At 39.2% G+C, this 17,547-nt stretch overlaps 3 protein-coding genes across 5 annotated transcripts; 1 reads left to right on the forward strand and 2 right to left on the reverse strand.

The window, feature by feature from the left end:
• Positions 1-2,964: 2,964 nt before the first annotated feature.
• eef1g (eukaryotic translation elongation factor 1 gamma) lies at positions 2,965-9,144 on the reverse strand. Its single transcript, XM_077531974.1, has 10 exons — positions 9,057-9,144; positions 8,161-8,319; positions 7,960-8,023; positions 7,082-7,224; positions 6,434-6,577; positions 6,162-6,291; positions 5,298-5,499; positions 4,548-4,720; positions 4,061-4,185; positions 2,965-3,294 (listed from the first exon to the last, which is right to left on the reverse strand). Exons 1-10 carry the CDS (start codon positions 9,066-9,068, stop codon positions 3,136-3,138), a joined length of 1,311 nt encoding a protein of 436 aa, XP_077388100.1. The 5' UTR covers positions 9,069-9,144; the 3' UTR covers positions 2,965-3,135.
• A 668-nt stretch (positions 9,145-9,812) lies between these two features.
• Positions 9,813-13,197, reverse strand: polr2g (RNA polymerase II subunit G). Its single transcript, XM_077532552.1, has 8 exons — positions 12,849-13,197; positions 12,510-12,619; positions 11,835-11,994; positions 11,345-11,395; positions 11,196-11,261; positions 10,463-10,534; positions 10,326-10,359; positions 9,813-10,196 (listed from the first exon to the last, which is right to left on the reverse strand). Exons 1-8 carry the CDS (start codon positions 12,858-12,860, stop codon positions 10,183-10,185), a joined length of 519 nt encoding a protein of 172 aa, XP_077388678.1. The 5' UTR covers positions 12,861-13,197; the 3' UTR covers positions 9,813-10,182.
• A 29-nt stretch (positions 13,198-13,226) lies between these two features.
• On the forward strand, positions 13,227-16,242 carry LOC144026053 (uncharacterized). 3 transcript variants are annotated; one of them, XM_077532549.1, is made up of 6 exons: positions 13,265-13,356; positions 13,702-13,755; positions 13,831-14,001; positions 14,069-14,168; positions 14,851-14,981; positions 15,329-16,242. In XM_077532549.1, the coding sequence occupies exons 1-6, from the start codon at positions 13,324-13,326 to the stop codon at positions 15,614-15,616; spliced, it is 777 nt and encodes a 258-aa protein (XP_077388675.1). In that variant the 5' UTR covers positions 13,265-13,323; the 3' UTR covers positions 15,617-16,242. The 3 variants fall into 3 exon arrangements, with proteins under 3 accessions (XP_077388677.1, XP_077388675.1, XP_077388676.1); XM_077532550.1 differs by lacking the exon at positions 13,265-13,356 and adding an exon at positions 13,395-13,487; XM_077532551.1 differs by lacking the exon at positions 13,702-13,755 and having other exon boundaries at positions 13,227-13,356.
• The last annotated feature ends 1,305 nt before the right edge of the window (positions 16,243-17,547 follow it).

Genomic DNA, 17,547 nt, shown 5'->3' on the forward strand with positions numbered 1-17,547 from the left:
ACACTAGTTTACCGCACATTGTAACCTTGATGCTTCATATATCAGCACCACAGTAAGCTGAGTAGTCGTTCTTACCTTATTTTGAAGTGTAACCACCACCTACAATATATGTGAGTCAAATCTGTATGGCCTCATAATTTACAGGTGATGAGTGTTTTGTTTCGACTCTTCATATTTTGTCTTTTACAGTACACAACCACGGAGATATACATATTCAAATATTAGATAAGAATCGCTGGTGCGCAGTGTGCAGTTAGAATGCATTTGCAAAGTATTCACAACTTACAACGGGTCACCTACATGGTGCCCTGATCACCAGTGATCAGGTCATCGTGATTTTCTAGGAATGTTGCAGAAGTTATGACTGAAACGAGATTTATAGAAATAAAAGTGTTGCCTATTATTGATATTTATATGTTCCCTAACTTGATAAATCATTGTTCATAATTGTAAGTAAACAATCATATGATTTCAATTAGGTGGATATTATTAATTTTCACCCCCCCCATATCTTTCAAGGGTGCATTGTGTTGAATAAAAAAAAAAAAAAAATGCATTAAAAAATGTGATTATAGAAAAAGAGAGCTGTGAATACTTTCCTGATGCATGTTTGAACTTTGCACTGCTCTCACGAGGTGCTACTGGTCCAATTTTTTAAATCAGAGGCTGATCAGTGCCCCAGACTGGAGTGTGTTCGACCTGGGAGGTTTCACAGTATATCCGGTAAAGGCAGATGCTCGGCCCATGACCATTCCTGAAGTTCTCACGGGGGAGGGGGGCGACAGCCATGTAAGGACCTGAAGTTGTGAGACAACTCAGGCAGCGTCTGTACGCCTCCTTCCCTAAGAGCCCCACACTGCAACTGATTTTAGGGAGGAAAACACACCCCATGCCATAAGTCACTCGTGCGGACAAAAATGTGCATTGAGAGGAAGGAGGAAAAAAAAAAAAAACAGCAGCCATAAAGAGTAAGAGGGAAAGGCTGGCAAAGATAAAAGAGAAAATGTTGCTACTGGCCCAAGACAACAGTTTGTTCGTGGCTCACTTTAGTAAAGTCTCAAGTGACTAAACATGGGAACCAGGATATTGTGTGGAACTATTTGTTGTCAGTGTAGCAAACTTGCCAAAAACCATAAAAACTGTATGCTTGTGTTGATTTCACGTTTCCCTTGCACAACGGGAAGGCGCTTGGAACAACACCCATTTGCCACCAGTATTGTTGTAGCCACTACAATGCTGTAGGCGAAGTTATTTGCTCAAGTTACAGCGGCCCTCCTCTCATCCACTGTGATCCACAGGATGGGTGAGTCATGTGTTCACTGCTGTGGGAACATTTCCATTTTCTTTATTTCCATGAGCGCGCAGAGCAAACTATAAAATGGCCTCCCTGGTTCAACACTGGAGTGGATTTGCTCTTAGCTGGTCGGAAAAAATGACACATCTGAGTCATTGTGGGATGCTTTTTCATACATCTGTCATTTGGGTTGTGTGACTTGGAATGTGTGTATCTGTCTGTGTCTATGGGAGATGCGAGTGTGTGCATGCATGTGCGGAGGGTGGGGACTCAATCGGATGGAATTCATTGGTTAAAAAAAAAAAAATGTTTGCTTTAATCATGAGTTAGTCATTTGTATTGGCAAAGTATGTCTGTATTCTTCCTTTAAAGTTTTACCCAGTCTTGCAACACTTAACTACAAATGGGTGTGGTTCAAAATACGAGCTCAGGTTTGTGCCTGTCAAGAGATCAAGTTACTGTACTGTTTGACCAAATGTTTTACTACTAATTATGAGTGCTTAGGATTGAGAAACTTTGCTCTTTCAAATTAATGCATTGTCTTAATTACCATGTTCAGAGCTGAGTTGTGGCCCATACCTTGCTAAGGGCAAAAGGCAGTAAAACACACCTTTGACACTCCGTTTTATATTGTTCAAGTGTAAAACGACGGAAACACCAAAGCAAATGACTAGAAAAAAAAATCCATTGTTCTATGCAAATTACAAAACTTGTTTTGTCAGATCGCTAACAGCCAGTCATACAGCTTTTCAAAAGTTAGTATTAGTTGCCCCCTACAGGAAGAAGTGGGAAATGCAGTATACGTCGAGCACAGTCAGTATCTCACAAGAGTACGCTCACATTTCTGCACAATTAATATATTTTCATGAGATAACATTGAAGAAATGATCCTCTGTCACAAAGAAAAGTAGTCAATGTAGAGCTTATATATCTGTGATTCCCTCAAAATATAGATATTAAGTTTAAAAAAAAAAACTGGCAACAAAAGCGAGTACACATCCACAAATGAAAATGTACTATTATTTTATGGCCACCATTATTGTCCAGCACTTCCTTAATTCTTTTGGGAATGGAGTTTACCAGAGCGTCACAGATTGCCACTGGAATCCTCTTCCACTCCTCCATGGCAATATCACGTAGCTGTAAGATATTGGAGACCTTATGCTCCTCCATCTTACGTTTGAGAATGCCCCGGAGATGTTCAATAGGGTTTAAGTCTTGACGATACATTCTTGGCGAGTCCATCACCTTAACCCCTCTGCCTCTTTTGCAAGGTAGTAGCCATCTTAGAGGTGTGTTTAGGGTCATTATGTTGCAAATCTGCCCTGTGGTCCTGTGCTGCTTCTGTATGTCACAGCACGTTAGTATTCATGGTTCCTTTAATGAAACTTCTCATTGTGTCGGTGTTTCCCATGAAAAGATATTTGTAGCAAAGTGAGGGGCGTATTTGTGAGATACCGTACATACAGTACATTTTTTGAATGCAGATTAAGTAGAGAAATTTGAAACTCATTGATATTGAAATCTCTGCAATATGCATTTGACCATCCAAGAGATTTAATATGGCATCCAAGCAGGCTTCAATAAATAGTTCAAGAAAATGGTGAAAGTAGGACAGCATTATCCAAGTTTAAAACTGGATGTTTAGTCAGACCACAAAAACTCCAATATCATTGTGGAAAACACTTTTATTTTGTAGGTGACAACAAAAGTTTGGGGCCTCAGACAAATCCAAAACACAATTTCAGTTGTGTTAGAACGTGGCGGCTTGAAGTCTGTATGGTGGGAAACGTTGCAAGCAGAAGCGCAAAGTGCTTTCGTTCAAATTGTCCCATGTCCACTCATTTAAAGATTTTGCCCTGGTTGACGGCTTTGCCCACATGCTTGAACTCGCCCTCCCATGAGAAGTATTCCTTCACCATGGTCTTGCACTCCTCGCTGTCCGGATTCAGCTTGCGCCAGTCATATGACTCATAGTCGATTTGCCAGTCTGGCGATAGCTGGGGAGTGGAAAGAAAAACAAGTGATCTTTTGAATATCAGTGATTTAGCCTCAGGTATTGCAAAGCTTGTTTTGCACCACAGTGTCAGATGAGCTGGTTGGTCCAAAAGAGCAACTTTGCAGTGACTACATTTACACGTGGCCAATAACCCTTTCAAAATGTAAACACGCAAAAACCCAAATCCGCTGCATGAAGTATTTGAAATCGTCAACTAAGTCTACGGTGTCAATACTGATGTAAGCTTTGAACCTTCACAGTGCATTCTCAAATGCCACTTTATGTTCTACTTTTATCTTTGTGTTCAAATGTGACCACAGCATGAACCAGCCTTTTAAACTCACTGACCAGAGACGACTGGGATGAATATGATCTCAACTTGCTCTTCCCCCGTCAGATTAAGACAAAATGCCATGGCTGGGCACTGCCTTGCCCAATGACAGAGGATGGCACTTGTGCAGTGCCAACAAAGCTCACTTATCGAGTCGTGTTAAGAGTTTATGAATGCGGCAATTTAATGTGATTTGACTGAATTGTATTTATTTATTGTAATTTTTGTGTTTTTATTGGAAGACTTATTTATACGTTATGTTACTAAATTTAAAAGTACGTGCATTGCAGTTTACGCTGTGCTGTTCTTCAGGTTGGATGGCATTTTCAAACCTTCCAGAAACTTCTGCACAGTTGGGTTGTAGCTGAAGCTTTTCAAAATAAAACATGACAGAATGATGATAAGCGAGAGAGACCGCAGTTTTACGAGTACTCACAGTGAAAGCCAGGTTTTGGCCTCTGAAGACCCAGATTCCAGAGATGCAGCTATTGTTGCTGGTACCAAACAAAAGAACACTAGCAAAGGCATTCTTTCGGAGTTTGTCAAGGCGCTGGAACATCCCTGAGAATGGCAAAGTAGAACAAATAAAATATGTAAAACCTATTCACACAAGTGCAGCAAAACCGGTTTTAAATTGTAATCAAAGCATGAGCCAGCCTTAAACGCACTGAATCAGAGATGGTATGGCAAAAGGATTTTTTTTAAAAAAGAAGATTTTTAAATGTCTTCTCTATTCAGTTTCACATTAGAACTTTATGCCATGAAAGGCCACACAGCCTTGCCAAATGTTAGTGGGCAACTTTTTGCTGATAGAAAAAGTTTTGCAAATCCAAAATTTGCTCAGTCTCACAAAAACAACCTCAAATGCTAGTCACCTTAGAGCAGAAAAAGCAAACCTACACATGTAGTGCATTTCGACTCACCTGAGATAAGGTTGCAGCTTTTGAAGACCTCTGTAAGCTCTTGTGAAAATTTGTACTCTGCAAACCAGATTGAGTACCCCTCTGGGTCAAAGTTTTCCCAGAAATGGGGAATGGCTACTGTTAAGGTGTCTTCATTGGAGTACTTTCTCTTGAATTCGTCCATGACAAACGTGCTGGAACAAACAAACGAGACCGTTTAATAATGTGTAGAATGTGTATTAAAAACTGTTTTGGTTTTGTTTATTTAAATGCAAGTGTTAAGCATGTCTAGTGTGCCTCTCTTAGATTTCAAATGTGTTCACAGCATGAACCAGCCTTTGACTCACTTAACCAGAGATGACTGGGATGAATATGAACTAACGTTTTCTCTTTCCCCATCAGATTAAGATTATGTGTCACAACCAGACACCACCTTGCCCAATGACGGGGACAGCCACTTTTGACACAGTATAGCACCATTTCAATATTTGTTTGACTTAAAAGGGATACTTGACTCATTTAGCCATTTTCAGCAGTAAGAAGATATTTTGTGTAATTTGATGACTCATTACCTGAGCTCTGAGTACCTGTGATGTCATTTTTAGGTCAATAGCAAGTGCCAAAATGTGTTTTTAGAAGCTATTACTAGTATAGGAAAAATAATCTAGTTATCAATTTTATTACAGACAAAAAACAAAAAAAACCTCCTGAAAATGGCAAAATGAGCCAAGAATCCCTTTAAGTGAAGATCCATCTTGTACTTTTCTCTACCTCTTGGGCAGCTCTGCAAAGGGGTCCTTGGTTTTGGGCTCTGCAGCCAAAGCAGCGTCACAGTCATCCATCTCTTCGGGTTCAGGCTTCTTCTCCTCCTTTTTCTTCTCCTTTTTCTCCTGAGGCTTGGCTGCCTCTTTTCCAGCCTTCTCTTTCTTAGGAGGTGCATCTTTCTTTGGCTGCATCTCAGCAAACTTTTTAGCTACAATAAAAAAATGTAACAAGTAAAAAAATTTTCTGTTTCATCAAACATCATTGGACTTTGCTAATGTTACTTTAATTGCTAAGCCATGATTACATTAACTTATAACAATACAAATTCAAGGAAACCTTAATATAAGACGTTAATTGTCTTGACATAGCTCAGAGGCTATTTATTCGGCCACAAAATAATTATCTGACCTGCCTGTGTGAATGAATATCAATCATACTTACATTTAACAAATAGCATAATTTGAACTTTGCACTTCTGTGTAGCATCCATCGTGGATCAGGAAAACACCAAAATGCAATGCATATGGTCCCATGCAACAAATGAGAACTGTTAACGTAGTGAATTAAAATGATTCCTGAAAGGCGTAAAACTAGGTTCACAGGGCCAACCAATCAATATTTTTTTTTTTTTTTATGCAAAGACGTCTGCCTTCAAAAAAAGTTACATCTGGTCACATTTCCAAATATAGCGGAAGGCATCTGAGCACAATTGAAGTACATAAAGGACAACTAACAATTGAGTACTCTAAATTAGCAAAACTTTTCATTTCTACACCAGTCTAAGCTAATTTAAACAGTTGACTCATTTTATTTTAATGATTTCATCTGAAATGAACATATAAATGAGGTACCGGCGAGGAAGTGACGCACCATCAAATTGAGCCATTTTTTCACACAGCTTGACCTCCCCGAGGACAGTCTTGAACTGGGGCTGGTTAACACAAGTGACAAACCAGCGGGTCACGTTGGGATAAGGCTGACGGAAAGATGGTTCAAGGACCTACACAGGGAGAAAGGAACTATAAGATCATCTGAACAGAGATAGGGGAAAAAAAAAAAAAGGCATATACAGGGAACTTTTGATTAATGTAGGTTTTTGCCATACTAAATGTGGTTTGAAAGGTATTCTTCATTTAGCTAACCTGCTTGTACAGCCACAGCATGGAACAGGCCACAGTGATATCAGCAAGGCTGACCCTCTCCCCAACCAGGAAGGTACGAGTATTCAAGTGTTGGTTGAGTACTCCGAGGACCTTCTTCACATCCTCCTTTGCTTGCTCTGTGGCCTGGGCACACCCAGAAGGAAGGATGATTATGAAGGACAATTACACTTTAACAAATAAATCAATTAAGATGATCGAGCAATCAGTGATGTGGAGGAGGTTGTGCTTGTATTTAAGAACATTAAGAACCAAGTCAGTTGTAACCACAGCATGAACCAGCCTTTAACTCACTGAATCAAGAGATGACTGGGATGAATATGGACAAAACAATTATCTCCCCCCATCAGATTAAGACTCTGTACCACGGAAAGGACACAGTCTTGCCCAATGACAGGGGATTGCCTAAAATTGGGAAGCCAACCAGCCAGCATAAAGAATATATGCTGATGGTGTTTTTAAAAAAAAAAAAAGTCATCAATTTTACTGACTAATGAGCTAAAATAAGTTATTTTTCCAGTGGAGAAAAGTGCAGGAACCATTCTACAAGCATACACACAGAACATTTCAAGAAAATCTGAACGAGTCAAGGCAGACTCGTTAAGTGTAGTATTTGAACATGCTACCCACCTGCTTGTTGAACTGCATGATTCCTAAAGTAGGGAACACCCATGTGCTGGCTGGAGGGACGATCTCTGAGTCAGCAAAGCTCACCCACTGGAGGACCTGAGCTGAAGCTTGGGGTGTGGTACCACGCAGGACATCATTGCCCACTACATTGGAAGGGCACAAAGTTACAGTGAGATGTTGGAACAAAAACACTAAACATACCACAGAGGTGCTTTTTCTACCACCAATTATTTTACTATTCTTCATCCAGTATTTGGGGTTAAAATGTGACCACAGCATGAACCAGCCTTTTTAACTCACTGACCAGAGATGACTGGGATGAATATGATCAGTTTGCTTTTCCCCTGTCAGATTAAGACAACATGCCATGGTTGGGCACTGCCTTGCCCAAAGACAGGGGACGACACTTATAATGCCCACAATAAATAGCTCATATGTGACAGTACTGCAGATCTGCTGGTAACGATGTGAATTTCTCCATGGTGGGATAAATAAAGGTGTATATCATATTAGCTTATCTATGTGTGTGTGTACAATGGAGTACCAATAAAGCACACTTTAAGTTGTGCCATGAGTCTATGAATGTGGGGTGTATGTGTATGAATGTAAATATGCATGTTGGCAGTACGGCATTTGTTGAAGGCCTTTTTATTAAAAGCAAGGACTACTAAGAGACTATTTTAAACAAAGACCTGGGGCTGTCTTGATAATATGTCATAGTTTTGTTTTAATTTTCCTTTAATTAAAATTAAGCATAAATCTTATAAAGTTCGCTTACTTTTGAAGTGGTGTTAGTCCATTCTTTTTTGAGTCATTTTTAGGTGTGTGAGGTGAAGCAGCCATTTTAGCTCAAAGGAAAAACAAATCAAGATACTCACAGTAATGAGCAATGGCGTTACTCTCAAACAGACAGAAACCGTCATCTCCCTGGTAGGCAGGTACCTAAACGCAAATTAACAATAAGTATTTCTAAAGTACGACCAGTTTGGTTACATACAAATGGCACAGGCAAATCGTCAAACCAGTTTTTGACCTGCACTGCACCAATCTCAGAGTCTCCAGTCATCATAATAACCAACCTTGCCCTGGGGGAAGTTGGTGAGGAAGGCAGGGGTGCGGTTCGTCTGCCCGAAGGTAAAGGCAGGGGCACTGCTGGCCACTTTGAGGGAAGCCCCGCTGTACTGGGCAGCAATCTGAGCCTTGAAGGCCCTCCAGTTCTCTGGATACGTGTACAGGGTCTGGGAAGATTGAACATAAGAAATAGATACCATTAAAGCTCTTGCAAGCATTAAGCAAAGCTAAAATGTACCGTAGTTTAGTTAACTGACCTATGTCTGTGAACAAATTTGTACTCTACAATCAGTCTGAATTAAGCATTGCTGCGTTATGAGTGATCTTCCACGTCTATTCACGCACAACATCAAGGTGTTCCATTGCCAACGCTGAACTACTTAACCTGCCAGGTAAGGGTGGTTAACCAATGAGGTATTTAAATACATATTTACAACGAAAACCAACCAAAACGAAAACCCGGCATTCACGTGTATTCCCGTGCGATCGGCACTAGCGAACATTATCACATACGAAGACGTATTGCCAACACAATGCTCAAAAGTTGGTGGGCGTTAAGAAAATGGATTTCAAACAAGTTACATGAGCGCTTTGCAAGATAAATTGGCAAAATTTTATTTTCACGGCATATGAACAGCTAACGTGGCACAAGCATGGTCCGGCAGATGGACGTCATTGGCTGACTGCAACGTCAGTGTAGCGCTGGGCTAACATTCGCTACATTGGCCACCTATATTAATTTTCCGTAAGAAATACACTTTAGTATGAAAGCGTAAATGATAGAAAACTGAGCTGAGGTTCAATAGTGCCATGTAAAAACAACGATTGGTAAGATTTAGGGCGGATTGAGATGATAAAAGTCCACATGAATGGAAATATGGGAGCCACTCTCCATCTTACTCACCCCTGCCGCCATCTTCAGGACGAGAGAAAGAAAGAACGACGGCGCAACCTGATGACGTATTTGGGCTGCAAGTCAGTCGTGCGCGTACACGAGATGTTTCACTTTCAAGAGTTGCTATTTGAAACAATTTTCCTACTACTAATTTTTAAGAATGCAGTTGTGATTGCAATTCCTCACATTTCACGTTTTGCTTGAATAATCTGTTTAAACATAAATAATGTATATATTATAAATAGGTCTTTACATTGACATCATTCTTAATGTTCCCATTTGAAGACATCATTCAACTATTATGCTTGGGGATGAGCTTTTTATTTTCCCCCATGCTGAGCCACAGTCCACAGACGGATTTAGATAATTTTGGAATGGAAGAACTCACACAGAGAACCCGACGGCGGAGCTCAAGCACATTTGCACAAACCATGACAGAGATAAGTCACCATGCAGGTACTCTTTCAGGTCCATCATCCATGTCCTCTGCTCTGGTCTCACAATCACGATACAGTAATCATGGGGGAGGCCAAATATTTTTGTCTTGAAAGTATATGCTCAAAATTAGGTGTTTCTAAATCATGTTTTGATTTTATTTTTTTTATGCGTGCAGTATTGCCCAAGTGATACCCAGTGAAATTCACCATGCAAATATATGTTTAAATAAATAAATACTAAAAAGTGCAACACAATTATGTATATATCACATTCACACAGTTAAGTACAAAGGTGAATATTCTCTGTTCATAATCAGGAAACCAAGGCTCAAACATAACAAAATTAGTTTTATTACGACCCGTGGGTCAAACCATAAAAACGAACAAATCAATACACTGATGAACAACAGATATACCCAAAAACTAAAAATAAATTGACATATCACAGTGATGACAGAAACAGAAGTAGGTTGCCAACATGATTAAACCTTGCCAATTACATCAAATTAACATAAATAAAAATACAAAATATGTTGTTGATGTGTGGCTCAAATTGCCCCTAAAAAAAAAAAAGTGACTCATCAAAGTAATGATGGGAATAGCAGTGGATTGCCAATATGATTAAAGCAAACCTATTAAATAAAAAAAAAAAAAAAAAAACCACAATTAATAACTAATTTTGCCTCCTCCAATGCAGATCAGCTCACAAGACCTACAGAAATAAGCAAAACACTTATTATTAATGTAAGAATAATACAAATATGCATACTTTATAGGCACTGTAATTCATGGATTCTATTTAAAATCTGACACCAAAGTGACAATGTGGAGTAATACTCACCTAGGTAGTCATCCATGAGGGATCCAATAGCAAACTGAAAAACATATTTTTCTTACTGATTTTCTACAAAGATGCAAATAAGGCATGGTAGTATACATTGCAATTTTTTTGGGGGGAAAAAAAATAATACTACGTACAATGTCGTTTTTGTCGACTCTTGTTCCTACAATCTTCAACCTGATCTCATCATCTTGCTGGATCACGATGTCCTTGAAAACAAAAAAATTGCTATACTGTAACTTTGAATACCTTGGTGGTACTATAAGCTACTTACATTGTAACAAAATATTTCAAATACATGTGGAAAAATGGGTTACGGTTCATAAACAAGGTTGACATTCTGGGCCATAATTCCAAAAGGAACGTTTTGCAGCAGGGCAGATTCCCATTTAGTACGAGTTTGAATGTGAGATGTTAATGCTAAAATAGCCCCATCAATATGGTGGAACAAGTTCTGAAATGATTTAGTTGGGTCTAATCTTGTTATAGCAGAAAGACCTGCCTTTTCAACACAGGTGCATAGACTTGAATGTACAGTGAAGCTTTGTCTCCAAAAATTTCAGCCGGTGATCTCCATCTAATACGCTAATTTTTATCCTGTCCATTCTCCTCATCACTCCCAAAGAGAAATAGTGAATCTTAGCATTTTTAACTCTACCACCTCCATCTGCCTCCTCTGTTATGGTAAATGCGACCATCTCCACACCATGCAACCTGTTACAATGTTTTAGGTTGTTTTAACAGCTTTAAAAAAAAAAAAAAAAAAAAAAAAAGTTCCGGTTTTTAATTGGCCATTGCAGTGTGTCCCAACCACAAGTTTGCCCAGATATTTTAACTTCATCATAAAACAATACAGTATACATAATTTACCTCATCCACTGTCTTATAACATGGTGGATTAGAGTTGGGATCAAACTCCATTTCTGAGGGGATGGACTGCAAAAAGAAACATCTGTTAAACGTGGATGGGACAATGTTTGGTGTGAAAAGGCGGCAGATAAAAGTGAAAGCTGACTCACGTGACGGGAGATGAAACATGACATGGGTCCGATTTCTGTGAACAAACCAACCTGCAGAACCAGAATAAAACAAACACATGGCACACATGACTGAGAGAAACTAAAATTGAGAGCATGTGATGTGTACAAACACGAACATCATGATTTTTTTTTTTTTTAAACACTTCAGCAAACCAACTAAAAACCCTAACCCTATAAACCCAGCTTGATATAATGAGTATGAAGCAAAGTTAGCAGCTGAGGACAATGTGCTGACCACTTCCATCCCTTTTCTTCCACCTGGTTGTGCGGTAATAGCTTTAGCAGGCATTTTTGACAACTAAACTGCTGCCTTGAACTTGCATAGACTGCCCCTTTTGTGTCTTTGATTATTTGTTTTTTAAGTTTCTTGTACTGTATAAGTGAAGGGAGGGTAACAAATGAAGCATTTTACTGCTCAGTGTTACCATCGCATTAATACTGTGCACATAACAAACATCTTGAATCTAACCTTGTTAACCTGAGTCACTACAGCGTCCACAACCTCCCCTTTAAACGGCCGGAACACAATTGCCTTGTACTTGACTGGATACAAAACAAATCCTCTGCCTGGCTGGATCACTCCTGCCCCGATGTTGTCAATGGTCGTGACTGCGATGACAAAACCATACCTGAAAGAGAAACATAAGTGAAGGGTAGTGGGAAGATTATGTAGCTGAATCAATTTACACTCATGTCCCATTTACAATTGCGATTGACTGGGGATCGGTGTGGCCTAGAATGTTGTGCTAAATATTGCTTGTTGATTGGTGCTGTCAATTAATGTAAGATAAGAATGAACAACATGACATCAGTTGACTAAGATTTCAAAAGAAAGGTGTTAAATTGCGTGTTTGTGCCAACAATGCTTTTACTGGATGTGTTGCACGTGATTTACTGAAGGATTACATGTGCTAATATTGGCACAAACTTGATTATGCATGAAAACTAGTGCGGAATCTGATCCACTAACTGGGTATGTGTCCAGCCATCTGTCACATGCTCTCGCGCGGTTCACGGCAAAATAGCGCTCGCAAGAGTTGCCGGTCACGAACAAATGCCAATTTCGTAGGTACCCAAGACCCCATCGGTTGTTCGTCTATATGTTCGTTCATGTTCGTCTACAGAATGAAGACTAAATACTCACTTTCCAGTACAAGTGCCCTCCACTTCAGTGAAAAGCTTCTGCTTCACGGTATTTAAGAGGTTGGGACCAAAGTACCTGGGGTGAAGTAAAATTTCATGTTCCAAAGATATCTGTGAAAACAAAATGGCAGCATAAACATTAATCCAATTTGAGTCTGGGGTGCTGTAGAGAATTTTGCCACTAAATCTGAAAATAATGCAGCTCATATACTGTAACTACAGTTCATGATTTTTAGCATTCGCTAAAAACTGGCGAGCCATGGAGCAAACACAAAGAGGTCTCACATTATATGATTCATTGAAACTGCCGAGATAAGACGCGCATAAGACCAACACTTACATGGTAAAACATTTCTCTCCTGTGTTCAATCTGTTCTCGATGGAAGTATTTCGCTCACATATATATTTATCGTACCACTTGGAAAATCATGCACTACTGCTCCATATCATTTAACCGTCGCCGTTGAGTTGGTTGTACTGGTTCCTTTCCCCTGCAATTTGCCTTCCAGGTGTTAATATAACTCAATAAATTCTTTTATTATAACAGCAGGTGATGGGGAAAAAAACACACCAATTGATTATACGTCCGACTGAAACAAGAATGATAAATTTTATCAAGTGCTTTTTGGACGAAAATTATTATATTTTTGCTCAACAGTATTGTAAAGTACATGTATGACCGACCCCTAGCGGTCGGAGGAGTATCTATGCATAACCCGGAAAAAAATCAAATGTTAACGCATTTTGGAGTTGCCTGTCGCACTGGGCTGCCCACTGTTACCGTAAAACGACAGAGAAAGACGTAAATCCAGCGCATGACAGTGACGCAGACGGACCCACGGACACAAGTATGCATATTTTATATCTCTATGAATATGTATGAATATGTTTTCATGTAAGTCAGTGCACGCACCGCGAGACCGCCCCCACGTATGACGATTGACGAGGAGGTGAAGACCACAGGCGTACCCAAAACACGGTACTGCGATTGGCTAGGTTTATTCTTGAAAAACAAAAAACAAAAAGTGAAACTTTGAAAGTTATCTAAAAGAGGCATTGGATCGACCAGCACTAATACTGAATATATGCATACAGTGTATAAACCGTCTGCTAGCGACACTTGCAAGAAGTTTTTCTCGAAAACGTAGCTGCTTTGCTCCTGAGTCCTATTTGGTCGTTATAAATAAAAACAGGATCTAATGGCGACTGTTTTCGTCCGGAGGTTCTTTCTGGTGTCAACTCACGTTGTAAGTTGTCAATCAAATAATTAATTCTACCTTTATATCTCTGAGTCTTGAATAACCGTGCTTGTTTGCGTGCAGAAAAATCCGCGGTTGGGCTGTCTGCGTCTGGCCGAGCGAGCGGTGGAGACCACCGCCGGGGCTCGAACTTTCTCCAGTGATCCTCCGGAGAGAATCAGCCGCTATCCAATTCCTTATAAGAAAGACTTGCCGTATGACATAGTGGAACTTATGGAGGAAGTAGAATCCAAGGTAGGGAGGGGAAAAAAAGCACATTGATATACCTGCAATAATGTGACTGTAACGTGTTTGTTTACAGGGAGGATTCTTACCCAATGTCTTCAAAGTCCTCTCTCACAGACCTGCAGAGTTCCGAGCCTTCTTCTCTTACTACAATGAACTTATGAGCAAGGAGACAGGTATGTTTACTTCTCGTTCTTTATTAAGCATACAGGATACTCGATGTACACTATATGGTGGTGTGGCATGCAACATATGTACAATTTTGTTTGTCCTGTATGCAAATAGTGCACAAGGTAAAAATGGGGGGAAAAAGAAGAAATAATAACTTTTTGCTTTCAATGTTTTGTTTACTTCAACCCAAAATCCATGCTATCCAGAGGGAACGTTCATATGCTTTTGTAGCTCTACTGTATTGGGCTCAGGGTTAGGCTCTTGCTTGTTCCAGGGCCTCTGAGTTCAGTGGATATGTTTAGTCGAAAGATTTGTGTTTCATTTGATGCCCCAGTTCCGCTTTGTATAATTGCCACAGTTTCTCAACCAATGCGACAATGGTTTTGGACAGGTGCTGATCATTTTATTCATTTTTAAAGGCTTTTTTGGCCAACTTTGTTGCTGTCCAGTAAAACACATGAATCTGCAGGGCTTAAAAAAAAAAAAAAAATCAAAAGAAAATAATGCATTTTTTTAATAAAAAAAAAAAACGAAAATACATTATTGTCAATTTCCAGATTAAAAAAAAAAAAAGAATTGCCATTCTACATTATACCTTTGAATTGCATTCTGATTATTCTAATTCAATAACATTTTGTATTGATTAATATAGATAAAATATTATACCGAGATGATTTTGTTTTCCAGGTGGACTAACCAAGGCAGACCGTGAGCTAATTGTGGTGGCCACCAGCATCTATAATAAGTGTCTTTACTGTGTGGTTTCCCACAGTGCACTACATCGCATCTACTCCAAGAACCCAACCCTTGCAGACCAGGTAGCACAAGTAACATCAACTGACTATTCTCTATTGATTATGATCATGGTTTAATTTGCTAAGCCAGATCCATTTGTATGTTATGGTGCACAAAAACAACCAGACAATTAGACATGTTGTATTATGGAAGCAGCAAAGTCCGAGGCAGTACGTACTTGAAGCTATGACCAAATTGTTTCTTTTAAGGCATGTTAGAAAAGGGATTGTAATAGTCTGTTTCATTGTCATTGTTGTACATATTTACCTACATTTTATGCCATATGCATGTTTCATCGAAAACTACATTTTGTCCTAATGATAGTTCAAATGTGATTATCCTCAAGCACTCCCTCTGACCTCTTCCCCAGGTGGTAGTCAACTATGAGAATGCAGACCTGCCACCGCGAGAGCGTGCCATGTTGGATTTTGCGATGGCCGTGTGCCGCGCAGACACGATCACTGAGAAGCACTTTAAGTCCTTAGAGGAAGTCGGCTTTGACAGAGAGGACGCCTGGGACATTGCTGCCATCGCTGCCTTCTTCGCCATGTCTAACCGGCTCGCCCACCTCACCGACATGCGACCAAACAAGGAGTTTTATAACCTGGGTCGCATACCACGGGACAAGAGCAAAGAAAAGGAGGGCAAAGACAGCTAGTGACTTGTCAGACCAGTTTAATTTAGGGGATGATATTGTGATTTGTAGACTTAAATGTAAATCAATCAAGGCTATCATTGTTTAAAATGAAAAAACATTGACTCTTTTATTCTCTTTCGTTCTCTTTCTTGGTTTGGGATTATTTGTCAGACTGATATGAACGTTGTGGACTCAAAAACATAAAAAAAATAATAATAATAAAAAAAAAGAAAAAAGCAGAATTTACCAGTGAATTGTGCTCTTCATAAATATGTTTCCTTGTCACTGTACTGTGCAGTATTTAGCTTTTTTTTTTTTTTTTTTTTTGGGGTCAACACTAGGTGGCACCAGGACATCACATTGTCGGAGTGGTTAATAAATTTGCACTGCAGAAGTATTTCAAGAGATTGTGTTTCCACTAAAATATTCACAGCAGCAACTCTTACTGTTTTCTTTTCGAAATGACTTTTTTTTTTTTTTTTTTTTTTTTTTTTAGAAAATGTATAATATACATGAAATTAAATCCCCTTTTCCACTTTTGTTGACAAACTAATTTCCTTTGTATGAAACACAAATTCTTTGAAACGCGAAACCATGCTTATTGGTATTTGCTAATAGTACGTTTAATAAATCTGGACAATTTCGAACATGTGAAGTAGAAACTCATTTGATCCACACTGCATGCACATGCTGGAGATTTATCACATGACAAGATGAATAGCTTTCGGATGGAAACATTCATCCGTTTCTTACTGCAGATGTACACTTGATGGATGAATCAATGCAGCTTTATCTTTGCTTTAAACTATATGGTGGAATATTACATATTGACTTGTTCATTTTCCTGAGTCCAATTTGTTGCTTGGTAAGGAGAATAAAGTGACTTTGTTGAGGTTGTGGGTTATTTTAAGTTCCAAAGTTCTTACATACTCTAGGTGTAAGGTTACAAGTAGCCTACATAATTAAAAACACTATCACAAATATTTTACTTTTCTATGTTATGTAATTGTGAGCAGCCATATTCCGTATAGTGTTGGATACTGTGAATCTTAAGGGCACCACGAGTTCAATTGTTTTTGTCATGAAGTAGTTTTCTAGAAGGAGCAAAAGATAACTGAGGAAACATGTCTGCTTACATTGCACCTTCTAGTCTTGGATTCAAAGATTGGGGAAACTGCAATATTCATACTCATGACCATTTATGCCTTACTGCTGCTGGATCTCTACAGGCTCTTCCACTAGGTCTCGTTTCAGATTAGAGAGTCCCAGATTGATAATCCAAATGCACATTCAGTCAGATTACTTTGTCCCTGTGGATAACGGGTCATGTGCCTTCTGATATTTTTGCCCAGAGAGAACGATTTAAGCTTTTATTATTTTTGCTTGTGTGTTCATGGATGTTCTATTTATGTCTGGTTTTGTATGTTTGCTTTTTGTCCCTCTGTGGTAGACTGGCCTAATTTTGCAGTGTTTCTGAGCTCACTGTGTTTGATGGCATTGATATTAGACAAGGACAGTTGTTTTTACACCGTGATATTGCTTAATATTTGGCATCCTTGAGACACATTCACAGCACATTAGTTTGATGTGAAGATTGAGTGGATGACTCAAAACAATCTCAGAAGTTTCTTTGTCCTTGAAGACTGGCAAGACCATTTTTTGGCAGACTAGGTTGTTTTGCTCATTTTGCTTGTAGTGTGCCATGAATATGAATATCGTCTCACTCCCTCATGATGCCACGTGTAAGATTTGTTTAGGTCCAGCAAATATCTGAGCCTAGAAAACTGATGATAACTGGTGGATGTTGCGGCTCTATTGTCCCTTCTGCCCTGTCTTGGTATTGTGTACATCATGGATGTACTCTCATACACAGCTAGAAACAGCTAAAACAAACAAGCATGCTAATGGTAGCTTTCTTACCCTGTTGTTATGCTCTGTACTCTTAACTTACA

Source organism: Festucalex cinctus, chromosome 9 (assembly GCF_051991245.1).
Source record: "Festucalex cinctus isolate MCC-2025b chromosome 9, RoL_Fcin_1.0, whole genome shotgun sequence".
NCBI classification, from domain to species: domain Eukaryota; kingdom Metazoa; phylum Chordata; class Actinopteri; order Syngnathiformes; family Syngnathidae; genus Festucalex; species Festucalex cinctus.